The sequence below is a fragment of the Wyeomyia smithii genome, chromosome 3 (genome assembly GCF_029784165.1).
Source record: "Wyeomyia smithii strain HCP4-BCI-WySm-NY-G18 chromosome 3, ASM2978416v1, whole genome shotgun sequence".
NCBI lineage: Eukaryota > Metazoa > Arthropoda > Insecta > Diptera > Culicidae > Wyeomyia > Wyeomyia smithii.
Window position 1 is genome coordinate 197,478,002 of NC_073696.1, and position 27,700 is coordinate 197,505,701.

General features: G+C 38.9%; 1 protein-coding gene across 2 annotated transcripts in view; it reads left to right on the forward strand.

The window, feature by feature from the left end:
- The window catches only part of LOC129727065 (polyhomeotic-proximal chromatin protein-like), a 77,369-nt gene that overhangs the window by 32,267 nt on the left and 17,402 nt on the right, over positions 1-27,700 (forward strand). The window contains exons 2-7 of one of the 2 annotated variants that reach the window (XM_055684465.1): positions 23,156-23,921; positions 24,054-24,359; positions 24,428-24,827; positions 24,889-25,420; positions 25,488-25,656; positions 25,724-27,038. In XM_055684465.1, the coding sequence (XP_055540440.1) occupies positions 23,156-23,921; positions 24,054-24,359; positions 24,428-24,827; positions 24,889-25,420; positions 25,488-25,656; positions 25,724-27,038 (3,488 nt within the window). Of the gene's footprint in view, positions 1-23,155; positions 24,360-24,427; positions 24,828-24,888; positions 25,421-25,487; positions 25,657-25,723; positions 27,039-27,700 lie in introns of both variants that reach the window. The other variant, XM_055684464.1, reaches the window with a different exon arrangement.

Below are 27,700 nucleotides of genomic sequence, written 5' to 3' on the forward strand. Positions count from 1 at the left end.
CACACCATGATACTGCCACCTCCGTGCTAGACCGTCTTCTGAATATTTTTATCGGCAAGTTTCTCACCAGGTTTCGTCCAAACTCGTGCTCGTTGTTTGTGGCCAAAGAGTTCAAATTTACTTTCATCGCTCCAGATAACCTGTTTCCAGAACTCTATCGGCTTGTCGATGTATTTTTGAGCGAATTTGAGGCGTTTAATCCTGCAGAAATAAACCTCAGCCAAAAATGTATGCTGAATACGAAGTAAACAAACCTGTTAACCTTTCGAATCAAAGGTCGTCGTTGGGCAAATCCACTATTATAACCCATTTCCTGTAGTCTTCTGCGCACAGTTCGTTCAGAGATATTTAAATCAGCATTTTCACGAATCACTCGGCTGGTAGCGAAAGGATTTTTTGTCACTTCTCGAGAAATTCGGTGATCATCGCTAGTTGTAGTTTTCCGCTTCTTTCCTCTACCGGTCCGATCGGCTACGCTTCCCACTTCTCCATGCTTTTTGCATATTTTTCGTGCTCTTGCTTCACTTAAATCGTATTTTCGAGCAATTGTTCTATAAGAAAGACCTTCCTGACGGTTGTTAACTATAAGTTTACGAATATCTACGGAAATGTGCTTTTTCCCCATCTTATCCGATTGTACCGCGCACTAATAATGATAAACAAATAATCAAACACATTGTTTAGACGTTTCTCTGCAGCAATAGGAATCTTATTGGACTTACGAGGAGTAGGACACAATAAAAAATAAATTATCTGATCTGAGAAACAGTAAACTGATGATGATATAAAGAATGCGTACTTTATTTTGACCAAGCGAAAATAGAGCTTAATTACAATTATGCTGAAGTGTGAATTTAATATGCAATTCTTTGACAAAATTATTATACCTATCGTTAGTATATTAGAAATACACTGGGGTCGCTTTTTACGCGGGTTGTTTTTATGCGTTTTTTCAAACGGAATGTTTTCACAATAATGCCGGTTATTTTTACTCGATTCGGAAGATCATTTGTACGCGGTATCAAATTAATTTAGTATAAGTATATCTATTCTAATCTTTTAAATGCGGTACAATCAACCGCGTAAAAAGCGACTCCAGTGTACTACAACTTATCCGAACTCATCGAGTTCATATACCTTATATTAAAAAAGATACAGGGAGTTTAACATTAGGATAGTGGGTGAGTACTTCTTTTTGTCCAGTACTGTTAATTTGCTATTTTCGCCTATTATATTATAATTATATATAAAATATTAAAATAATAAATTTCGGCCAATTCCGTGTTGTAAGAGTTAGCGTGTTCAAGAATTTTTGGCACATTAGAGCAAACTGTAGAATTCTATCCATTTCAAGTGTAAACTCCATAAACCACGCGATATAAATATTTATCTTCCTCTTTCCTATTTTACGAATCAATAAAATAACTTTTGACGTTTTATTAATTTGTTCGCGTAAGTTGATAGATTCCATATTCGTTAGTTTTTTATCGCGTTGACTACATACGAGTCTCTCGGGGCATCACTATCAATCACTTATTTTGTTTGTCGCAAAAGGGAATGTACTAAATTTGCTTTTTACGCGGGAAATACGTGCCGCGTATTAAGCAACCGCGTAAATTTCGGAATCCGCGTAAAGAAAAACGCGTAAATTTCGAAATCTGCGTAGAAAACCCGCGTAAAATTCCGGAATTCGCATGAAAACCGCATAAATTCCGGGGTCCGCGTGAAGACATTCCGGAATCCGCGTAAAAATAGCCTTGCAAAAAACCGCGTAAAAAGCGACTTTTGGCAGCACAATAATTAATGCAACAAAAATTCGGCGTTATGGCATTTAATGATCATCGAATGATCTTTAAATTTTTCATGCTACATGCAATAAAATTGTGCGATTTTTATCGGTTTATATTTTTGCAGAAAATTGTAATACGCTATATTTAGAAATAACAAAGTTATTTGAAAAAGTACGAATTTTCATGCCAAAGAATTTATTCATTAAAACATTCAAAATGACTATCAGACGAATGATTTTAATTTTTTTTGAAAGTAGAATAAACGTATTTTCAGAATATTAAATAGTTATCTGCGTATTTTTGCGTACGAATTAGTAAATTAATGTTGAACTAACACTTGAAAACCCGTTAATGGTTGAATAACTTTTGTATTTTGAACTTTAGTTAGATCCAATGTCCAGCAAAAATATGGATTTCTGTTTGGGTAATGATTTTGTAGAAGACATAAAATATGTAAAAAGTTCAGGAAAAGAGTTATATTAAAAATTATGTTTTCAGTGAACTATGTGTATAAAACTTTTTATATCTTTTTTAAAATAAGCGGTAAAAATTCGACACCTTTGACAAAGTTGCCAGCAGAAATATTTACCACAACTCTCTCGAAGACACTGGGTGTCTATCTCACTCTCCTCAAAAAATAAATATTTCACATAACTTCTAGGTGAATTATTCTCTAAATCGTCCATTCTGAATAAAGCACAATAACATACAAAGAAACTTCTTCAAATGAAGTATATCACTAAAATCAAATTTGAGGACGCTATTAATTTTGAGCACGAAATCAGCAAAATAAAACAGGATTTACGGGAGATTTCTATTTTGGGTAAAATTGAGGTTTCAATGTATATTTGGAGTTTATTGCGTTGTGAGACGTAATAAATCTGCCGAAAAAAAGTCCATGGGATGTTAGCAGAATTTTTCAACCCAAAATTGAATTCGTTGTCAATTTTCTATAAATTCTTCTCACACTGGGGTCGCTTTTTACGCGGGTTGTTTTTATGCGTTTTTTCAAACGGAATATTTTCACAATAATGCCGGTTATTTTTACTCGATTCGGAAGATCATTTGTACGCGGTATTAAATAAATTTAGTATAAGTATATCTATTCTAATCTTTTAAATGCGGTACAATCAACCGCGTAAAAAGCGACTCCAGTGTAGTATGTTTTTTCATTTTATGAAAGTATATAAAATCTCTATTATTTTTAAGTCTATCTCTACATAACATTAGACTTTGTGCAACAAGGCTCACGGAGCGCCCTTTCCCGCGCTCGCTCTGGAGCAAAAAAATAAATTGATACAACAAATTAGCAACAAGTTCCAGATTAAAAATATTCAATTAGAAACAACCATTGAAGTTTCAAAGCTGGCTCTCAATGTTTTACACAATCAAGCAACACAAAAAAAAATGAACTCCAACGGCTAGGCCGAAAGTTTGCAGCGAAGACTAGTGACAGTGATAAGTTGTTGCACTAAATGACACAAATCGTGCTTGGGAGTTTGCCAAATCAACAAAGTGTGCATCCAGAGAGATTGACTTTGTTGGCTCCCACTATGTGCTGCTGCTAGAAATAATCGCAACACAACATGCGAAAACATGGATGGAAGCGCGCACAACAGCCGGCAACATGGCAGTCTGGATCGGGCAAATAAATCACTTTTTCGTCCCAATTCCCAGGAAATTCTCAGACGATCACTACTTTCATTAGCCCAAGACACACCGAGAAAACCATTTTGCTCACGAAGAACCATTAAAATGATTGATGGCCTCGCCCGCTCTCTGTACGGTCCCGATAATATGCGATGGTCAGTGGCCAGTGGATCCTTTTTTTGGGTTTTGTCTTGAGTTTGCTGTCCGATGATGGTCAAGGATTTGCCATATAGATGTGAAATAGATTCTTGCATTGGTTTTTATTTCAAAGACGTAAATCATAATTTTACGGCAGTTCTGCCATTTTCACATTTACTTCGAATCCACTGGTTTTGGTGTAGATGCTCGAGGATGCTCAAGGGATAATGATGTAATGCTGCAAATGCATAAACTTCTTCAAAACAGTATCCTCCATTTTTAAACCTTCATTTTGATTATCGGTATTATAAATAATGACAGCATCCGATTCAGTCCAGTTCGAGAACATCATTCCGCAAGCCTCCTTCGCAAATTTATTGTTGTATAAAATAGTGGACCGGACGAAATAACAACAAAAAGTGAAGAAAAAAAAAACCGACGAGACTCGTTCTACTCTACCATACACAAGAGGCGTCGCGTTCTTTCGGTCGGTTCCTCCGGGGCTTCGTTTCTCGTTTAATTGTATGGTTTCATCATAAGCTATAATAACTATCTTCAACCGTCATCGAGCATCATCATCATCATCATCATCGACTCCAGCATTTGTAAGCCTCTGTGGCTCTTTCTCACTTCGCTTCTCCCTGATTTGGTCAGGCCAAATAAAAAAGGTGTCTCGAAGCTATCCTTTTCCATCATTCCTTTCCGCCGTTGCTACGCGCTAGCGTATTAGTGGGCAGTCTGCGCATCCAGCATAAGCTATAGCCTTATTATTAAAACGTTTAAATTGCTCCGAACAAGCTGAGGATAACAAGAGAAAACAAAATAAAAGAATGAAGCAACACAAACTGGTTTTCGATTGGTCCGGACTCTCAAGTGCTGAGGTGAAGCCTACACCCGACGACGACGGCCAACGCCGCCGTCAGTCGCCCGGTTTCGAACGGGAGGCACTTCTCGCTGCTCGCCCTTTCCAGGAGGAGCACCGCGACTGCGCGGCGCAAAGTGTGCCGACCGCTTCACCACACACCGCGGACAAAACCAACCGGAGGGAGGAAGGTGAAATAATCAAAAAGCTGAAAGGAAGAGGCTTCTTACACCTTGTTCTTTGGCTTCGCCGTAGTAACGAGGGTTCACGATAGGGTCTTTTCGACGGTGCGGACGGCAGGAAAAATATCGCATATACGATACCGAGAATGGGACCTGCGCTGCTGCTGTTGTTTTTTTTTTCTGCATTTCTTCCTGACTGCTGGCGACAAAGGCTATGAATTTTTGAAATACTTAGACCGAGCAAGGGCGAGGAAGTGCAAGCGAAACACGAAGAAGAAAAAAATGGAAAATTGTTTTGCACAAAAGCGCTTTAAGATTGAATTTTTGACCATCTACGGAGACTCTCCATTCGATGTTTTGTGAACGATTCCAGGGGAGCCCCATTGTTTGTCCTGATGTGAAATGCTGCTTCGATCGAACGGTCTTGAAATTCCAACATGGTGGCCAAGACGATTTATAGACGACAAAGGAACAGCCGGTGTGTGCGAAGTATGTTGGGAAAAATAGGAATATGTGCTAAAAACATCGTCACATTTGTTTAGAATACGGAACGATTAAACAACGGGTTATTTGTAGAACGCTTGGAAAAGATATCCGAACCACAGAGTTTTTTGATTATCATTATTTTTCTACTGGTAAACTGAAAATTGGTTAAACAATAGCAAACTTAAACAAAAATTTTCGATGTTCAATTATGAGACCTGGAGACGTTTCCACAAAAACTCTAGGATAACTAGAAATAACAGGTGGTTTTGTAATATTTCAGGGGTTTCGCAAGGGAGAAAATTAGGTCTCGGATATTTATCATTAGTATCTTCAGAGATTTTCCAGTTGTTTGCTAATTTGAAAATTCTTGGAAAATCCGTTGGGCCGTCTTTTCTTACCTCGGTGTATCCATCTTGTCTGATCTGGCTGCAAACTTGTCAAACAATCGTAGCTCTCTATCGGAATATTAGAAAACTGGTGGATTTCCACTAGTAAATCGACAAAACCTCCGAAGTTTCACGAGTTTTTCACTATTTGCCGTGGAATAAAAAAAAAACATCATAGTTCACGAACATATTTGTTTGCTCGCTGACAATCAGCAATAAATCCCAAAAGTATTGACACACTACAAAAAAGGTATTGGTACCACTGATGGTAGTTCGTTGTCATTCTAGTTTATAAAATACTGAGAGTGTCCATCTTACTCGCAATGTCCACAACTTTGCTGAAGACACTATGTCATTGTAACAAGCCGTTTTAATATTATCCACTTGAGTTTTATGACTTGAGGGGACACAAAATTAAGACGGGGTAGAATAGAAAAACAGTATGAGAAGTTTAGTTTAAAGAATTTTTAATTTTAAGAGAACGTTAGAATTAGAATAAAGTGGTTAAAATTTACAGAAGAGAGAGAGAAAAAGCTAAAAATAGCAAAAAAAAGGTAAAGAAGAAAAAGGACAAGTTAGGAAAAACAGAGTAAGATGGTGGCAATGAAAATATGAACTAGATTGAATAGCGAAGGAGATAATAAAAATAAAAAATAAAGACAATAGCAATCAACGAAATTTTGAAAAGAAACAGGAAGGTTTAGAAAATGTAACTCGCTGCAAAGAAAATTGAAAGAGAAGAAAAAAGGTTTGAAACGTTTCTTTTGAAAGAGCCTAAGGCTACATTTATTAATTACGTAACGTAAAAATAAACAAAACCCAAGCAGTTTCTGAAAAAATCGTGAGGATGTATTTTTGCAACAGACTCACACACAAACTTTTGCTCAGTTTTCAAAAGTGGATCATTTGGTACGGAAGGTAAGAGATTTATTTTCCGTTACGTAACATTGATGTTACCTCCCTCAACTCCCCTATGTAACAATTCGTAACGCTAAAGGGTAGCCACACTTCATCCTATGTGCAATACGTTATTGAAGGATGCCGCCTAAGTAAGTTTCGTCACGTCAAAAAGTAGAAATTTGAAAAAAAAAGAAATTTTGAAGAAAATTAGTAATTTGAATAAGAAGGAACCAGAATAATAAAGTGAAAAGAGGAAGAAAAAGTAATATACAAATATGAAAAACTTAAGATTTCAACAGGTAACAATATTTTGAAGAGAAAAAATACAATTTGAAATAAGACAAGAGCTAAATAAAGATAAAGAAAGAGTAGAGAGCGAATGTATGATTTTAAAAGACAAAGTAAGACTTTGAAAAGATTAGTACGATAAAAATAGAGGAAGTTATGCTGAAGAGAAACAAAATGAGTTGAAGATGAAAAACTACAGATGTACATCGATTTGAACAAAAGAAAAACAAAGAGAAGCGAGAAAGATAGAAAAAAACCCATGGACAAAAAAGAGAGAATCTGTTTTCTTGTAGGAGCTTATGACCACTGCACAATGGTCCAGAAACCAAATTCAGGGGGAAATTTGGGTCTAGAACTCTATAGCAACATTTTAGAAAAAAATTTCTTCTACGAAGTTGTTACATCTGATAAAGCGCTTATTGAAAAATTATCAAAAATTAGGGTGACTAACATTTTCGATGCAATCAAGTATCTAACTTTTTTATCTTTGTAGACAGAAGAAAAATTTGTTCTACAATGCTATAGCTCTATTAATTTTAAGTAACTTTATAAAAAAAAAAATTATCTTTGAAAACAACCGATTTATATTGAAAAAACACATTCTACGCTCTAACTTTTTTATTTCAAGTTGCATCTCAAAACTGTCTTTGAATGACTTTTAGAGCTTTTTAAGAGAAACATTTTGCAATGCTGACATTGTGAATATCTCAATTTTACTCAAAGTTATTAATATTATTCATCAAAAAATATGAGTTTTTCATTTGTATGGCATCCTTTTTGGGGCAAACATAAAATATATCTTTTTTTCTCATTTTGAAGGGCTAGTTCCCTTCGGAGCTAGTTCCCTTAACAACCCAACGAAACATTACGGGTTTAATTATTTTCAACATAGATGCATCCCTCAAAATGAGCACCATTGAAGCACTTTGCGCGACCAACTTCGAAATAGGGTGACCATAAAAAACGACTGTGTTCAATGTATTTAAATTTAAAAAAAATCATAATTTTTGAATCAGTAGATCGATTTTCAATATTTTTGGATCAAATTCAAGGTGATTATTCATAGTTATGAGAAAAAATACCAAAAAGTAAATCTGGGTGTTTTTATATGTATGCATATTGTATAAAATTATTGAAATGTTTGTCTTGTTTTTAAATTGAATTTACTCAAATTTAATATTTAATATTTAATATTTTTAAAAATTCCTCCATTTATAGAGTCAAGTATGTCTTTCGAAATTAAACCAAGAGATATTTTTTATGTTTGCCCCAAAAAGAATGACAGACAAATGAAAAACGTATATTTTTTGATGAAAAATATTAATAACTTTGAGTAAACTTGAGATATTTACGATGTCAGCATTGCAAATTGTTTCCCTTAAAAAGCTCTAAAAGTCGTTTAAAGACAGTTTTGAGATGAAACTTGAAATAAAAAAGTTACAGTGTAAAATGTGTTTTTTCAATATAAATCGGTTGTTTTCAAAGATAGAGAAAACCTTTTTTATACAAAGGTACTTAAAATTAATGGAGCTATGACATTGTAGAACAAATTTTTCTTCTATCTACAAAGATAAAAAAGTTAGATACTTGATTGCATCGAAAATGTTGGTCACCCTAATTTTTGATAATTTTTCATTAAGCGCTTTATCATATGTACCGTAAACTGGGGTGACTTTGATCACTTTTTTGATTGTATCTCAAATATTTTCAGAATATACTGAAAACAATATTCTTTGATATTTTTAAAATAAGTACTGGCATGCATTGAAAAAGATTCAGTCACTACTTCAAAAGTTTAGCAACAATTTTGCTGTTTTTAAATATGCTCTAAAAATTTTACACCAATAATCATTCCGGGGTGGCTTTGATCACTTCATTGTTTTGATGAATTTGGAGTAACACTTTGCTACTTTCACTAAATTGAACAGCCTTAAACGACTTAAACGAGTTTATAAATATGGAAAGCAATTTGGGGGCCATTCACATTCTACGTGAACAGTTTATAATGGCGAATGTCCAAGATTCATAAAAATTTTTTAGAATATATATGAATGATTATTCACTGAGAGAGAAGGTGGTCTAAAATCGTCAAAAACTAGTCCACGAGGAACATGACTTATGAAATTATCCAAATTTGCATGTTACTTCACGTCTTGGGTTTTTTGTTAAGAAGAAATATGTAATACGCTGTGGAGAAAATTGGGACTCAACATTGCCTTCGAGGAAAAACTTGCAAAAATAACAATAAAATGTATTGTTATAATATTTGTTCATCTTAAGAACTAATCTGGGAACAAAATTAAAACACTTTACGTATTGCAACTTGTTGTTTTGAATCTGCTTGAACCGATTGTTTGTATGCAACAAAAATCGCCAAAAATACACTTTATTTTCAAATAATATTTAAGCATGAAAAACACTCTTTAAATAGCAGGAAATGCATGAATAGTAGCAATGCGAACATATATCCACACGATCAGTTAAGATTACGACAAATCCCAAGCACTACGAGCGCTTTTTTACCACATTTTCAGAAAAGAGGAATTGTGATATAGTGATCAAAGTCACCCCGGTGATCAAAGTCACCCCAGTTTACGGTAACAACTTTGTAGAAGAAAGTTTTTCTCTAAAATGTTGCTATAGAGCTCTAGACCCAAATTTCCCCCTAATTTTGGTTTCTGGACCATTGTGCACTGCTACCATCAGTTAGATACATCGTGATAAAAAAAGGGAACATGATTATATTGTAAAAAAGAGAATATTGAATAGGTTCTAGAACACAGAGAAAAGACTATGATTTCGATCCTTAACAAGATTTCACCACAACCCAAATCAGGGCCGAGTTCCTTTTTTAATTGAGCTTCCAGTGGAATAAATGACTACGGTTCAATTAACAGAAGGTTTAAAGAATATATCAATGAAAAAAGATAGATGAAAGAATATGGCATTGAAATTAAATAGAGAGACTTTCGACTTGTAAGATTCGGAAAGGAATGTACGAAGCGAAAGAATGGAAGAAAATAGAAGAGAGACAGCAGTGGAACAGTGAACGAAACGAACGGGAACGGGAGAAAAATTTGAAAGTCTAAATTTTATAGAGAGAATGTCAAGTTCAGAAAAAAGTAAATACAATTTGAAGAAATAATAATTACAAAAAAATACTAAAAATTAGAATTAAAACTAGAAAAACTAGAAAATTGAATAACATTCAAATAAGAATGCAAATAAATATCGAAAGAAGTAAAAATTGAAAAAAAAGAAACGTCAGTAAAAGAAAGAAAAACAAAGTAAGATGATGGCAACAGAAATTAAAAAAAAGAATTAAATGGAAAAGTCGATAAAAAGAATGAATAAGAAATATTAAATAAATCAAAAACGGAGTGAAATTTCAACTCAAAACAGTGATATTTTACGGCGACAAAATAAAGATTTGAGAGAGTGAGAAGAATATAAGAAGAGGGGAGAAGATTTGAAAAAAAAAAAAAAGGGTGTAAGTAAGTTTAGGTTTGAAATTAGAAGAGAAAATATAATATATTTGAAAGAAAATTAAAATTAAAAAATAAAAGAAATTTATCTCGAATCTAAGCGAATTCATTATATGCCATAAACGAGAAAACGTATGATTTTGAAACGTAACATTCCTAGACGAAAAATAAAGAGAGTGAGAGAAATAAGAGCAACATGAAGAAGCAGCACAAAAAAAGCCAGGGAGTTTATATCAATAGATAGATAAAGAACTGCAATGGAGTGCTCTATTGGTGATTATAAATATTTTCACAGCCAAAATGGTTCGTTTGATTGGCTAAGTGTCTTTGGCAAAGCTGTGGATAATAATTTTATCATTAAAAAAAAGAAGATACCGTGTGAAAAAAAATTTAACAATTTTTTCTATAAAATCATATTTTTTCCCCTGATTTCTACTTGATCAGTCATTCATGTTTAGCTGATCTTTTGCAGTTTTCATAAAAAAAAGATTTTAAAATTTAGCTTCTTTAGATATGAAATTAGTTTTTAAATTTTCGTTTAAATTTTGTTTTGTCACAAAAAAGAGATTTTTTAGATTGTATATTATATTCGAAAACTTACTTTACTTACTCTTACTTCGTTGGCTAAGGGACCGTTCACCGGTCTAGGGCCGAGTGAATTAGAGATGTCCAGCTTCTTCTGTTTTGGGCAGCCGTTCTCCAATCTTCTCGTACACCAGCAAACCGTGCATTTGCTTCCTCCGCGCAAATCCACCGCGTGCGAGGCCTACCACGGAGTCGACGGCCTCTTCCTGGTTCTCCACTAAAAATAGTTTTGACGGCTCTCTCGTCAGGCATTCTTGCTACATGTCTAGCCCACTGAAGCCTGCCTCGCTGCATTACTTTCACAGGGTGGCCACCCAACCGGGAAAACCGGAAGAACCGCGAAAAAACCTGGAATTGTTTGGAACCGGGAAAAACCGGGAAAAAACCGGGAATTTCACTGAATATTACAACCCGGGGTGAGATTGTCAGCTATCACTGGCAATCACTAAAATTTCTTGAATAAGTTTTCTCGAAAACTTGACCAAGAAAGACTGGTCTTCTGACCCGGAAGAAATGGCTGACAGGTCACGGGCTGGATGGCACAATCTCACCCCGGCTGCCAGTATATTCAACTCATTTCTCACAGTGCTTATATCAGTTTTGTTTTTATTCATCTTTCTCTTGGAAGCTAACTTGACCACGGTAAGCTCCCAGGAAGTAGCTGTCAAACGGCTTGAATTTTGCCTAGAGCAAATGGTTCACAAAGATAATCTCGCGGGAACTGTAGTTGAGAGATTTTGCCAGGAATACTCACAACTGTTGAGTACGCATTCGACGAATACATTGCTGACTTCCTACCGACGTAGCGAGCATTTCTGTAAAGATCTGGTTTAGGCAAGAAACATCCTAACTTGACCTTGTTTATTAAGGAGATTTTGATCCAGCGGTTGGTGTACGATGCAGTACAGGATGCCGGTGGTGAAGACGAAATTGATATAACCAAGTCGTTAATCCATTACGCTCGCATTTCACATAGCCGATATGTTAAATTTTTGAAGACAAAGAAGAAGGTGAGTTCAGATCAAGATGAAGAAGCCAGAAGGATGAATGCCACGGCCCGTGCTCTTGCAGCTAATGTGTTTAAGTGTAATGTGAAGTAATGTGTTTTAAGTGTTGTGAGAATCTGATTGGTCTGATTAATATAAATTTTGTTTTGCAAGAAACTTGTAACATAATTCTTTTATATATTGAATCTTAGGTAATAGAGGGTTAAAGTATTGGACACTTCGGTTTCTAATAAAATGTAGCAAGAGCTGGAATCGACGATTTAGAAGCATTCTAGAAATCAGACACCAGCAGTGATTCAGCGAACTTAAGCAAAGATTTACAGAAAGAAATTACATTATTTGGGCTTGACGAAAAAATGTCAGCGGATCTGAAGCGATTGTTCGACGATATAAAAACCCTAAAACCTACTCTCATGCTAACATTTATGACAAAAATCGATCATGAATTTCTGGAGTAAAATTTGAAGCTTTTTGTCGTCCAGGGTCGTTGGCCGTCCGGAACTGGGCTTTGTTTCGATGCTTTGATCGTTGTCCAATTGTGTCAAGATATTTTAGATGCCGAACGGGCATACCCGGCGTCCACAAAGTGCCGCACGATGTCCGTTTTTGACGTGGCGGGGTACCATTTTTTATCGCAAACATTATCCTCTTGGAAAAGATGACGTCCGTCACATTTTTCGAATTTCTGCAACAATATCTCTGGATTATAAAAAGCCTGAACACGCTTAAAAAGTGACCATATTAGAATGTAAATCGATAATGGCATGTAAATCGACCGTCACGCAGAATTCTGAAGTACGTCAATGCAGAATTCTGAAGTACAAATAACCGGGAAAAATATTTGAACGAACCGGGAAAACCGGGAAAAAACCGGGAATTTAATTTCGAGTTTTGAGTGGCCACCCTGTTTCACTATATCAGCATGTTTGTATACCTGGTACAACTCGTGATTCATGCGTCTGTGCCACACTCCATCTTCCAATTTACCGCAAAGTATCGACCGTACGCTCAAAAACTCCGAGCACTCGTCGATCAGCTCCTTCAGCGTCCATGCTTCATGTCCGTAAAGGGCCACCGGGAGTATCAGCGTCTTATACAGCGCTAATTTCGTGCGAGTTTGCAAACCACGGGACCTTAGCTGGTTACTTAGTCCGTAGAAGGCCCTGTTTGCAGCTGCAACTCGTTGTTTTTTCTAAAAAGGCAAAATTATTATCTACAATTTTGCCGAAGATGTAACACCGAGCAAACAAACAAGCTCTAAAAATATTTGTAATCATCAATATCTTCCCAACATGTGTTTCAAAAAACGAAACCAATAGCACAACGTAGCATCTTTTGCCCATAGAAACGTCTGTGTATAGTTTCATCCATACAAAAATGACAATTAAAAAATATTAAAACTGGGACATTTTTTGTGGAACTGAAAAAGAAAGACCATAAATACGACAGAGGCCAAGACTGAGAGTAAAACTAGAACCTATAAAGAAACCAGGGCAAAATGAGGGCTTAGACAAAGATCAGAGCAAGACTTATGCTAGACTAAGATTAAAGTAATGACCAAACTTGGAATGATAAAGATCAAAACTGGTGTCCGGATAATAACCGAGATCGAAATTAACTGCAGCTTCAAGATTAGGATCACACTAAGATTAAGAAAAAAATTAAGATCAGACAAAGACCAAAAGCAAGACTGACATCCAAGAGCAAAGCTAAGATTAACTGCAGTTTTGAGATTAAGAGCTAGCCTATAAATATGAGTGGAAACTAGACTAGGAGAAGAATCTAGACCAAGAGCTAGATTATAACCAAGAGTTGAAAGAAGAACATTTTAAAGAGCTCTCAGAGATGGCACTTTCTGGTTCTGGTGGAAATAGCCATTTTGAAATTAAAATGTAGTGTTTGTTGTCTAACAACAATATTCTATGGTAAACTTCAGCTCGAAAAGACATAAAAAGTTGTGGTTCTAGTTTCTGATTTTTTATTTCAATAACCTAATTCCTAACATTTTCAAAATCTTCTGACGCTAGTGAATCAAGAGCGCAGTGCTGTGAAGCTGTAAGCTTAGCACCGTACGACCGTCCTCAAAGCAAGCGAAAAAAAAACTATCCCACATCACCACCGCCAACGTCGAGGACGACGACTGACACCCCTTCCGAACCAGCAGTAGAGGAACGGGTTAGACGGGATGGCAAGCAAACATCAACCAAAAAAAAAAAAAATTGGCTAACCCCTTTATTTGGCTGTCGCCGGTTACCCGAACCTGGGGCACAGGAAACGACCGGCTCACTCTGTGTCTTTCTCCCTATTTCTCGGCATCCCTCGATGGCTTTCTCCTGTGCGCCGGGAGGTCAGAGGTGACCGGAAAACTCGTCCTAGGCGCAGCCGGCCGGAGAGAACACAGATGGCACACGACACCGGCTGGTGGCCGTTGCTTGCGACAGCAAGTTTTGGCCAAAATTCCTAGTTTTTTTTCCTCTCTCGGGACATTTTTTTTTGCTTTTCATTGCTCCCGTTCTTGACTCGCTGTCGTTAGTTGCTAGGTTTGCTCTCTTGCTTGCATGTGTGGATGGATGCGCTGCCTAATGCAGCAGTAATCCTATATTATCGCTTTTTTCGGCTCGTTCTTGCAGGGTAGGCTGGATTTGATTGCTAATAGCATTCTAGGGGGCAGTAAAACTCCCGGGCGAATTGGGTTAAAACGGCAAAAATTAAAAGGTTCTGATGGAACGCTGCAGGGGATGCTTTGGTTGGATGTTTACTCGGAGAGACCGAGAAATTGGCGAGAAATTGACAAATTTGGTCAAATTCGATTTCAACTTTTTAATACGAAAAGTTGTAACGGAACTCATGTCCATAGCCTGATGAAGCTCAATCCGTTCTGACAGTTCGACAGACACCGACTCGGCATCCTTTTTTTTTGCCGAAAATCGGCGTGAATGTTGTGACGGGAAAATGAAAGAAAACAATCATCCATTCAATCACTTCGGTCGCTTCTGTTTTTAACTGTTGCGAGAATTTCGTTGCGTGTTTTGTGAATGCGAAATGAGCAAGGAGAAGCGAACTGCAATTTGAGTCACACTTCCTTTTGCTTTGTATGTACTCTGGTTATTCTGGATCGAAAGAAAGACGCCGATAATCGCGTAGCAGTGTCTCATCTTTGTTTGAGTAGGATTGTGGAATGGAACCTAACTTTCATAGCTGTCAAAAATACGATTCTCTAACGATGTGCGAAAGAAGATTGATTATTATCACCTAACCTCACTTTAGTGAAGATGGCGAGCGATATCTAACTTTACGAAAAAGTGCAACAAAGTATGTATGGAAGGTTACCATCCCATAAAACAGAAACCAAACGTAACCGACCCATCTCTGGTCGGGATTCTATAAGTAGGTTTGATGTTCGGAGGTTTCACTCAAATTACATGAAATTTTCCAGCTCCCAGTTTTCTGAAACCCAGTCAGGCAGAGGAGTGGTGTAAATTCTGTTGAATCAGTTGCTGCTCATGTACCAATTATACTGGCTTATTCAATGCACATACACTGACTGAAATCGAACGCTGCTGCCCTGAAGCCTTTCAACTTTTCGAGAGCTTCGAGGGACAGTTAGTCAGTGTACATGCCTCCCTCGTCGTGGGGGCCCCAAGGGGAAACACGGTAGGGATGGAATGTGCTGCTTCCGGTGCAATCTCGACACAGGAACCGTGAACATGTATGGGTGCATGCTGTGCATTTCAGAATAGCTAATCTACTGCGGTGGGAGCACAGGGTAACTGTTGCCACCGTTTGGGTTTGAGATTGAATTGAACACTGTTCGAGGTTCAAAATTTAAATAGGGTTCATATTTTTCCTAGAATGCTCGGAAATGTTTACAGCTCTTTAAATACGGTTCATAGTTTACTCAAGGCCTTCCAGCTAGTCTTGGATTGTTGTAATGCTCGGAAATGTTTACAGCTCTTTAACTCTCTAGTGCCCAATGCCGGCTTTTGGCGGGCTTCAGTCAAACCTCTAAAAAGCTTCAATGAATACTTAAAAAGTGTTTATAATGCTTCATAGTGATTTTACCGAAGCTCGTCCAAAAATTAACTTGGGCCCTACAGCGTTAAATACGTTCCATAGTTTAATCAAGGCCTTCCAGCTAGTCTCGTGGTACGATGCTGGTCTAACAAGCTTATTGTCGTATGTTCGAATCCTGACTCGGGAAAAACTGTTAGTGTCACTACCTTAGCTGCGAAGTCTGTGTACAACAAGTCGAAGGTCATGTTCCGATAGCAAAATGGAGCACTTATTCTTTGCTTTTTTCAAATTTACTTAAGTTCAGAATGATTTAGACCGATTCATGAGTTCGAATTTCTCATATCCCATGAAGTTGCTATTACCCTGCATAATAAAATTAAACATTCCTTCGATTAAGCAAAATTTCAATAACAAAAAATTGATTGAAAGAAAATAATAAAGTTGTCGAAAAAATGTGAACTGTCAAAAACAATTCAAGCGCGTTTGTGTTTGAGGATTGTATTCAAAATGATCCAAACAATATCAACTTTTGATCTCTCGGAGTTTCGTGTTCGTAGCACTCGAAACATGGGGGATACGTGCCGCGTAAAAAAACCGCGTAAATTCCGGAATCCGCGTAAAAAAACCGCGTGAATTTCGGAATCAGTGTAAAAAAAACCGCGTTAATTTTGCAATCCGAGTGAAGAACAACCGGAGTCTGCGTAAAAAACTGCATAAATTCCGGAATTCGCGTAAAAAAACCGCGTAAATTCCGGAATCCGCGTAAAAAACCGCGTAAAAAGCGACCTTAGTGTAGATGGGAAAAAAAATCAGCCAAAAATTTGTGTAAAAGGTTTTTAGCACAATGATATAGGGTAGTGAACGGCTTAAGCAGTAGCGCCTATTTTAATCAGTCGAAGAAAACGGGCGTCAAACTCCTGCATTTTGATCAATATCAACAATTTCAATGATGGAAACGAAAACTTTGATCGTCTAGCTGCCTCACGAATATAAGAAATACCGTTAATCACAAAGAAATCTGTGATCAATTGCAATTGAAACAAATCGCCCTATATTGCAGCCATTCAGGAGCCACTTCGGGTGCTGAAAAAAAACGCCTGCAAAACAGATGGAAACTGCTTAAAATAGGTTCGGGGTGATTGGAATAGTGTCCCCCGATTGGTAACTTTGATTGATGATTGTTGAAGTTTGCTAATTTAGTTTTACAATCTGAAAACAAGTTCTGACAGAGAAAACGATAGCGAACAGATTGATATACTACTGTTTGAGTTTCACCCAACAAATTTCGAGTATTTCGTCTGAATACACAGGCGGTTCCTAAAGCTGCTTTGAATATGTTCCCTACCCTATCATTTGGTGGTGGATTTACAAAAAAAGGTGGATTTACAGGCAATTTATAGATTTTTTGAGACCTCTTTTGTAATGAACCCCATCCGTAAGATTTAATGCAATTTTTCGGATAATCTGTGTACAGTTTACTTTATATTTCGTAAGATGTTCCTGAGCATTTCCCTCATTTTTGAAAAGAATCAGAAGAAAGCGAATTGGAAACTTTGACCGCTTTTACTATTAGATGCTTCCAGAAATAATAACTGACTTCTTTATTAATATTGGAAGATTCCTTGCTTTTACTATATTATTCTGTGGTTGACAGAATCCGTGATTTCTTCAATTGAAATTTAATTATTTTAAATTAAATTTAATAATCTTTTCCGTCCAAGGTTATACTTACCATCAACTACGATTATGTAAATCGCTGATAGTCATCAAAACCTTTCATAAACCATTAGAAAATAAACCCAAAACTAATCAAAACTATTTTAGAGCTCCCCAAAATCAAATTTAAGAATTAAAATAAAAACTTACTTCAAAAGAGGCTCAGAACCCTGCTTCACACAGAGCCAGAAAAACTATCCAGAAACATCGAAAATGCTGCCGAGATAACAACAGAACGAAAATCATCTCGAGCCACGAAAATGACAATCTGCAATCAAGAGAAAATTAGTTTCTTAGCGCCCCGAAATCGTTTGATTGTGAAGTAGTTAAAAATTTCCTGCCACTCGCTAAAATATTGCGGAAAGTGGTAAAACTCAATTTTATCTACAGCACTACTATAAATAAGTATTAGTTCACTTGTATTGAAATTCGATTTTAATTTAATTGAACATTAGAATACACAGAGAGAAACGAAAACGGTAATCTTCCATTGATATTATTCCTATTGTAATATTGGTTTCGTTATTTTTCATTTTTTTAAATACTACTAAATTCTTCATTTTGCTTTGACTTACGAAGAAAAATCATTTTGGCTGATACAAATTTTGAATAGTTTTTATATCCAAGCTTGTCAAAGTTAGCTAAGGTGAGGGCAAAAAATAAATAACACCAGGAGGAAAAAAAAGGAATATCTTTCATAAAAAATGTACACAAGCTACGGCATTTGTACCTTGCATGCAAATGAATGTTGAAAAATAATACATTATTATTATTATTAATCATTTGGCTTGCTTTTTGACGACACTCTCACTGTTACTGGGCTTGTTTTTTGCTAAGTTGACATACGCTGTCGAAAAACCAATAATAGTAACAAAACGGCTTGAATTCCTTTTCTTTCCCTTCCACTTTTCAACATTTTCGAAGGGGAGGGATGGGGTTTGATATAAAATGAGATTTTTGTAAACAGTAAACAAATAATTCGTTTTTTCTTCCATTCTATCGTCTACGAGGCTCCCCCTTCTCTAGAAGTTTCTTTCCAAAGCCTAGTAAAAATGGTAGCAAACAGAAATTCTAGCTTCATTTCTATTGCTAAGACAAAACGTTTCTAAAGGGAAGATCTAGCCGCGACAAACCAGGAAAATTCAACATCCCGTTCATCTCGTACCGGGCTTCTATTTTCTGTAAACCAAATTAATCATATGCAGTGCGATGAAAATTGCTTTGATGCTGAAGCGCTCGTCTATTTGCTAGATATTAAGGAATATTTAGTACTGTAAGCCGGGGTGAGAACATGCCAGTGGGAGTGAGATTTTGGCCTACAAACCCATTGTTTGTCAGTCATCCGACAGCGATCACAAGACCAATCTTTCTTGAATAAGTTTCCTCGAAAACTTAATCGAAAAAGACTAGCCTTCTGACCCGGAAGCGATGACTGACAATCTCACTCCGACATACGGTACCTGAATGCTACCGAGATAACAACAGAACAAGGATCATCTCACACGTCATGCAGATGGTAATCTGCAATGAAGATAATCTAAACAAAACTGCCGGGTGTCACTATTGCGACACATCAACGGCGCTTCTAAGTACCCCAAAATCATTTGATTGTGAAGTAGTTAAAATTTTTGTTACATTCTGTTATATGTCTGCTAGTTGTTCAGGAATACTTTGAAGCGGATAATGTTCTGAATATGGTAGAAAATGCTGCCGAGTTAATAACAGGACGAAAATAATCTCGAACCACGCAAATGACAATCTGCAATCAAGAAAAATTAACTTCTTAGCGCCCTAAAATCGTTTGATTGTGAAGTAGTTAAAATTTTCCTGCCACTCGCTAAAATATTGCGGAAAGTGGTAGAACTCAATTTCATGCACAGCACTACTACAATTAAATATTAGTTCAGTAGTACTGTAATTGTTAAAATTGTAATCTACTTATTGAATGGTTCATGGTTAACGTTATATTCACAAGTCTTAATAAGAAATAATTAGAAGTTTTGAGTTTTCGTGGAAAATATTTACAACGCTAATTTTCAAACCAATTTTGCTAGAAACTATGAATAATGAGTTATGACTGCAAACCAATCATGGGTGCGGTATGTTCCTATTCTGACGCTAATAGTTCCTAACAGTCAACAGCACCCCGTTTTCTGTAACATACCTGTATGACGGTGCTTCCCACACAGACGAGAGATCCAAAATCTAGCGCTGTGCTTCCACACACTTGATGCACTGCGACTTGCCTGATACGCTGCGACTTGCCGCAGCTTTGCTTGCTGCTGATCGATCCTGCAAAAGTGATCGGATAGACAATTAAGACTCAATTTTTGCATGCTAGCTTTTATACGTGACTATTGCTACTTCAGTGGGGGTACCATTGTGACCTCGAGCAAGCAAAACAACAATAACAACAAATCATTAACGAAGTCAAATCGTTTGTATCAGTGGTGTAGCCACGGGGGGTTTGGGGTTTCAAACCCTTCCCACAGAGAGCATTTGATCTTTAATTTTTTTTATGTGAGGGTTCTGCATTCATATTTCAAATCTTGAAACACGCAGAATACTACCCAAAATACCCTAATATCTTGAATTTGATTTCTTTTTTTTGCATTCGTTTGATTTATAATGCGCATAATTTTTCCCTTTAGCGCTGAAAATGTTGATTTACACGCAATGTTAGGGTTCTGCATTCCTTTAGCAGTAGGATTTGAATGCTTCGTCTTCTCGAAAAAAATCCTTATGCAAAATTTCGGCTTAACGGGACTTCGGGGGGTATCAAAGTGGTCAAAGTTTCACTTATATGATCGACGAAAAAATGTCGATATGAAATTATCGAAACTGATTCTTTTTTGAAACCAAATGTCTTAGCAATTCATAAAACTTCAAGATTTGGTGTAGTTCCAAAGAAAAAAATCAGAAAAATCGGCTTTCTGTCTTCCAGCTCGCAAACTTACTGACTCGACGATTCATCCATTTCTAAGACATGTGGCTAAGATGAATTTTTCTACCTCTAGGAAAGAGGCTGTCGCACGATTGAGTTGGTATTTTACATGGGGATTTTTTTTTTGAGAAGACAAAACTTTTCGGGCCAACTGCTAAACGAAATCGCAAAAGTTGTTTTGAATGTTGTTTTCAAATTCATCAACGACTGAACTACGCAACGGTTATTTTGAGCAGCACGTGCGTTGTACGGTAAGCGGCATCGCCAATGATAGCAGAAGAACACTTCATTTCCTAGGTTGTTCTCTCCTATTCACTCTCTTCTGCAACGCAACCCATATTGAAAGTGAGTGATGTGAGCGCACTAAACATGATAGTAGTTGTTTAAGATTTAAGTTACTTCCTGTCTATCAAACTGCCTCTCTCTTCAATTCCCTCAAAATTCATTTTTTTTTATCAAACCCCCACGGAATTTTTGACTACGCCACTGGTTTGTATCCTTTAGTGTTGGCTATTCTGGGGGAAAAAAGCAATACCTGGCTGTTTAGTTTGATTTAGGCTGACCCTGAGAGTTTCACCTGATATTTGTTCTTGTTTTTAGCTCTGATTGATCAAAATATGCTTGGCTTTGGCTTTACATTTTTCAATAGTACAATAGTTAGCTTTGCATAATCACAATTTGCCACATTTTAGTGTCCGCACAGATAATTTTTCAGTCGATTGCTGTTAGAATTTTTGGTTTTCCATGGTGCACCCCTGTGTTGCCGTAAGACGTAATTCTACGTTAAAACCAAAACGCTTCGACATCATTTACAATTCCGAACTATTGATAAGGATTGGAGCAGCAATTAAAAAAAAAAATAAGCAGTTAGAGCGAATGTCATTTCAGTACATTTTACTCTCAGGACATCAATTTGATGTGAATTTGACGCTGTGAAGAACAAACCTAAGTTGTATGCACTTTCTTGATAAAATGCGTGTATTAACTCCAACATAAAACTACTACTAAATGAATTCAGTATTTTTTTCATTCGTTTAAGTTTTATTTTTTGTATTATTTTTATTTACCTAATTTCCTGAACGTAGACAGCTAGTTCAGATAAAAACATGTTGTCCTAATAATACATTTTAGCTTGGAATGATAAGATGGAGTTAAATTAAATTATGCATCTCGTTAAAATCCTCTATTGAGAATTTTAAGGGGCGAAAAGTAAGCAAGGAATTCACCAGAGGAAGACATTTATTTATTATTTATGTTTAAAGGAAGGCACCCTACCAAAGGACACTTTAAGCAATTACCGAGATAAATTCACCACTAGAATATGACACCCCGGGTTCGAGTTCGCTCTCAGTGTCAAAATGCAAAAACGAAGACACAGTAATTAACGTATTTATTACAGTTACTCCGTTACTGCCATCTTTTCCCCCGTGCATCACCTCTCCGACGTTCTCTATCGCTAGCAGGTGCCGCCATCTGTGAAGGGTGTCTCGATTTAATCGGCTCCAGTACCCACCGCACACTTTCATCTTCACCGCGTCTCTATCGAAGTGAAGTGGTGTAAAAAGCGATAACAAACTCCCCCTCCCGGTGCCGGGAGAAGAAACCACTCAAGCAGGCGTAAAGGATGTAGGACCGATGTATAAGGAAATTGAAAACTTATCCTTTTAAATTAAAATTCACAATATTTGCCCTTCACCCGTCATTAGCCACCCTCTCCTGTTCCTCGTACCCACTCGGGAGACACCAACACATCGAACAGCGGGGACATGTTCTGACGATTGTGAAGCGCTCTAGCGTGCATCCGTTTCGTTTCCTAACGCACAGCTTTGAATAGAGAAAGTTGGGGGAGATTGTTAGCAATCTCAAAAAAAAAGGGACAAATGGCAAAATTTCACCAACATTGCTGTTACCTTCCTGTGCGCCCTACTGTAGTACGGGATGCGTGTGTGCGTCGTCTCTCTACACCAATAAACGCTGGAGGGTTCTGTGCAACATTCGGACAAAAAAGTAGGAGAAAATACTATTAGGAATTAAGGTCCCGTTAAGGTTCGCCCCAAAATTCATACCGTCCGAATGTGGCAGACTCAATCGAACCGAGGGAAAAGGGAATCAAAAATTAAGGGTGGATTTTGCGCGCACATGTTTCTTCAGTTCTGTCGTGTCGCAGTCGCTTGTTGGAAAACGCATTATCCAAAATGGGCTGTCTGTGGGTGTGTGCGCCAATGTAAGAGTGCTAGTATTTGTTTACTCTACCCATGAGGCAGCGACTGACTAATCAAGTAAGAGGAAGCAAATGATTCGATTCAGCTACTGGCCGGTCTGTGCGCCTGGTAGAAAGTCCATAAATCTTGACGAATCTATAAATTTGGATTTATTACCCTCCGCGTGTACGAGGCGCGCGCCTCCTCTTGTTGAAGAGAGGGACAAAAAAGCTTACACGCTTGCTTACGTCTAGTTCCCTGGTACGAGCTTGCTATCGAGATCTGTCCCCTTGGTTTTGTGTTGCGGTGTACGTAGAAGGAAACTTTGGTCAATTAGTGGGAAAGCTGATTAAACGGGAAGCTTTTAGGATTGAGAGAAAAATGTAGTCGCCGTTAAGAATTGATATTAAATGAAAACAAAAATTTTATATAGGTCGTACATGTTTTACAATGCATCATTTTACTAGCCAGTTAATAGAATCATTCTAATGCTCCGTTCTACATTTCATGTTCAATTTCAGATCGGAACACTACAATAATCTGCAGAAGCAAGAAGAGGAAAAATTGAACAATAACAATAACAACAATAATCTCCATCAGGGCGCTACCCACCAACATCACAATCATCATCAGCCTCTGCACTCCAGCGCGCAGCATCAGCAGCATCTCCAGCAGAGTCCGCATCCGTTGAAGGACAACTCCAACATTCAGCAGCGCCAATCGTCGGTAGTGAAGATCGAACTTTTGCGCAATCCTCAGCCGGAAGCGCAGCAAGGCGGTGCTAGGTTAATCAAAACCGGCGCCCAGTCTCCAGCGGCGGCTTCGACTGCTCCGACGCAACTGTCGCCTCATACAACTCCCACGAGTGGAAGTCCTTCGACCGTTTCGCACCTTCGCTCCATCCGTCCATTCCCGGCATCTACAGCCAGCAGTTCGCACAGTTCTACAACAACCACTTCCAGCAGTACAGCCACTGCCACAGCCGCCGGTGAACGGCCCCTTAAGTGTTTAGAGACTCTCGCCCAAAAGGCCGGAATCACTTTTGACGAAAAGTACGATCTTCCCAATCCAACGCTGGAGAAGTCACAGAGTCCGGCGCAGGTGGCACAGCAAACGTCGGTGCCCCTGCAGCTGTCCCAGGAACAGCTGTTCCAGCAGTTCCAACAATTCCAGCAGGCCTTCTCAGCCGGTGCTACGATTCAGGTTAAACAGGAGTTTAATCCCCAGCAGCAACAGCAATCGAATGCCGGCGGTGGCTTGGACCAGCAGCAACAACATCAACAACAGGTGCAACAAATGCAGGTCCTAGAGGCCAGTGGTGGGGCTCCCGCCCAGAGTCCTCACCATGCGCAAAACGCTCAAACTCTGCAACAACAGCAGCAACAGTCGGCTACTATTAACACAATGTCCCCCCTTCAGGCAATGGCCGCTGGTCAACAACTCTCCGCCGATTGGCAGCACGGCCGCGTCCAAGTTCTTCAGCAGCCCATTCAAAACCAATACCTGCAGCAGCTCTACGGCTCCCAGCAACTAGTTCTCCACCCCGGCATTGGAGGCCAGCAACAGATTCAACTGATTGCTGCCTCGAAACCATTTCAGGGAACTCCACAGATGTTAACCACCCAGGGCAAGCAGGTAATCGGAACTGGAGCTGGCAATTTCAGTGGAGCCTATGCCCTGCCAACCATCCCTTCGAGCCAATCGCAAACGCTGCTATTCAGTCCCGTAAGTTCTTACATCTTCCATCTCATTCCTGTGACATACATCTAAACCAGTCCACTTTTCACCAACAGGATGTTCAGAAGCAACTAACGGTAGCTGCTGCGGCTGCCGCTACCGGCCAGAAAGTTCAGCTGCAGAAAATTGGCACCAGCATTTCGGCCGCTGGTCAGCAGCAAAATGTCGCCACTCTCACGCAACAGCAAGCCGCTGCCGGCCAACAGTGCGTTCAGGTTTCACAAGCAACGATGCCTACTGCCCAGTTGTTAAGTCCGCTGCAACAGCAGGGAGCACAGCAGATGCAATTTACAGCACCCTGGCAAATGGGCCAACTATGGACTGCCAACGGTCTTCAACCGCAAATTTTAGCCTCTAATCCGATCATTTTCCGTGGAACTGGTCCCGATGGAAGTAGCAATATGTACATTCAACCGCAGCAAGCACTGCAGCAAGCTGCTGCTCAGGCCCATAATCGTAAGTTATGATTTTTATCTTAGAGACCAATTGGTTAACGTTGGTTTTTTTATATCTTCAGAAACTTTAACACTGCCATGTACAATAGCCCAGCAACCTCAGCAAACACAACAACAGCAACAGCAGCAGCAACAACAACAACAGCAGCAGCAACAACAAGCCCAACAGCAGCAACAGCAAAACCAACAGGCACAGCAGGCCCAAGCCAACCAACAACAACATCAGCAGCAGCAGCAACAACAACAACAGCAGCAAAACGCCCAACATGCTCAACAGCAGCAGGTCAATGTGGCAAACCAACAACAAAACACTAACCAAGCTACGATTCAGCAGAAAACGGCTGGCCATTTGGCTCCAAAGACAGTCCAGCGACCGCAGATATTGCCGCAGGGTGCATCACCGATTCGCCCGTCCGCGTCTACCCAAACGGTTCAGGCTCAGCAGAACTTGCTCGCTAAAGGAGGCAAGATTCGTACCAAGCAGCAACCGGTGCGTCCGTCCGGGCCGGTCATAAAAACAGCCGATCTAGCCTCTGCTCAGGCTAAAATCGGCCAGCAGCAGCAGATGCAGCAGGTCGTAACCACCGGTGGAAAGTAAGTTTACAGACTTTTGCTTATTCAACCACGATTTGATTGTAACTAATGTAAATTCATTTTTCAGAATGGTTCTGATGAACACAGGAGGTCAAATTAATCCGACATCTGTACTAAACATTCAGCCGATGCTGACCAATGATAAACAGCAGCAATTGCATCTCCAACAGCAGATAAAAAATGCTCAACAGCAACCACAACAGCAGCAACAGCAACAGTTGTTGCTTCAGCAACAGGTACTGTCAAACAAATTTAGTCACTAAATTTCAGTTTAATTTAATTTTTTTTTGCACATTCCAACAGGCAATTCAGCAACTGCAACAGCAGCATGCCCTCCAGCAGCAACAACAGCAGCATCAACAACAACAGCAAACACAACAGCAGCAAATTCAACAACTGCAACAGCAGTTCCTTCAACATTCGACTTCTCAAAACCAAAACAACCAGCTGGTGACTGGCGCTACCGCCCCTTCTGGGCAACAGGCTCAAATAATTCAAACATCTGCTGGTCCCCAGCAAGGAAACATACTGCAACAGTTTGTCTTCCAGCAGCAAGCTCAGCCTAATCAGTCGGGTATTTCTATGATCAACGTCACATCTTCGGATTCTATTCTGCAACATCAGCAGCAACAGCAGCAACAACAACAACAACAGCAACAGCAGCAGCATTCTCAACATCAGCAATCGCAAAATCAGAACATGACCTCAAAGGGACCCACCCAAATGATCATCACCAGCCAGTTGCCACAGGTTGGTGACCGTACCAGCATTGCACAGTCACAAACTCTGCAAATCGAGCGAACAATTTTACCGGTAGTTTCGATTGCTGGAATGACCTCCGCTCCGATTGTTGTTTCCAGCAATGGAACAACTATTTCGCCTATTCACCAGCAAGGGCAAGCTGCTCAGATGCAAGCAAATTCCCAAAACGCAACACAATTGGCGCCAGGGGCAACGCAACAGACATCGCAGATTCTCGTATCAACGATCCCGTCTTCTGTTCATCAGCAGCATCAGCAACAGAATGCGCAGAACCCTATTGTTGCGATGACATCTTTATCCGCGGCAATGATGGCCGTTAGCTCGATCACTGCCACTCCGGTGTCATCTAGTATGATTACAACGAGTTCCACCGGAGCGACCAATCACACCCCGGTTGTTTCCACTTCCATTACAACCGCACCAACATCGAAGGAAAGTGCCGATCTTAAGGCAGCCAGCGTTGCGATGCTTCAACTCCAGCATCTGTCCACGCCGCAGAAGCAGATACAGCATCAGCAAATGTTGGAAAGTATGAACGCGGCTGCAGCAGCTGCAGCGGCAGCTGCTGCTGCCGGATCTACTGCAAGTCCAATGCAAACTATTGGTTCACCTAGCCAAACTAGCAATAGTAATGCGTCCGGTGGCACATTCACTGTCACGATGCAGCGTGCAGCCTCGATGACACCCACCCAGTCTGGCACCGGAAATCGTTCCAACGCTGGAACTCCGAATGCGGTCGAACAACAGATGAACAAGTCTACGCTGGGGCATCATACACCGACCAAGATGGTTGGAGTGACGTTGGCCGATACGACTGCCAAGGATCGGTCCAGCGGTGCCGATGGCGCCACGAAAGGTGAGTTTGATTGACTGATTTTTAAATTACTTGAGTTTAGTATATCTTGGGATCCAAAAGTTTCAAACTAGGCCATTTGACTGGGACAGGGACAAACAGATACTGATATAATAAACTGACCAGCTAAGCAATGACAAACAACCTGACTGCACAACTTGTAGGAAGACATAAAGAGACACCGAAACAATATATCAGGAACAGAAGGACATGGACCTGGATTTGAACAACCAAACACAGGCTGTTTCTTTAGACAGATTATTGCAGATTGACAGAAAGCGACAGTCTAACAACAGGAGAAAAGAACAGGTGTAGACTGGCTAAGTTAAACTAATTGGAATTAAAAAAGTTTTAGGTCGTATAACCTGCTCGTAATATGCACATAATAGACTTAAAAAAGTTTAATGAGAATAAGAGAACTTCAAATTCAAGTGTTCATAAAAATGAAAACAAGTATTTTTTTAATGCTAGTTTTCGAACAATTTTTCTCAAAACTATCTATTTTAAATTGAGCCTGTTTTGAAATCAACTGACGATATGTTCTGATAAAGACCATTTTCATTGTTCATGTAAACAAAACCTGCTATGGCTGCTTTCAGAAGCAATCGTCATTCATTGTACTGAATTGGCATATTGTATTGTCCTCTAGCCGCAGCCGTAAGATG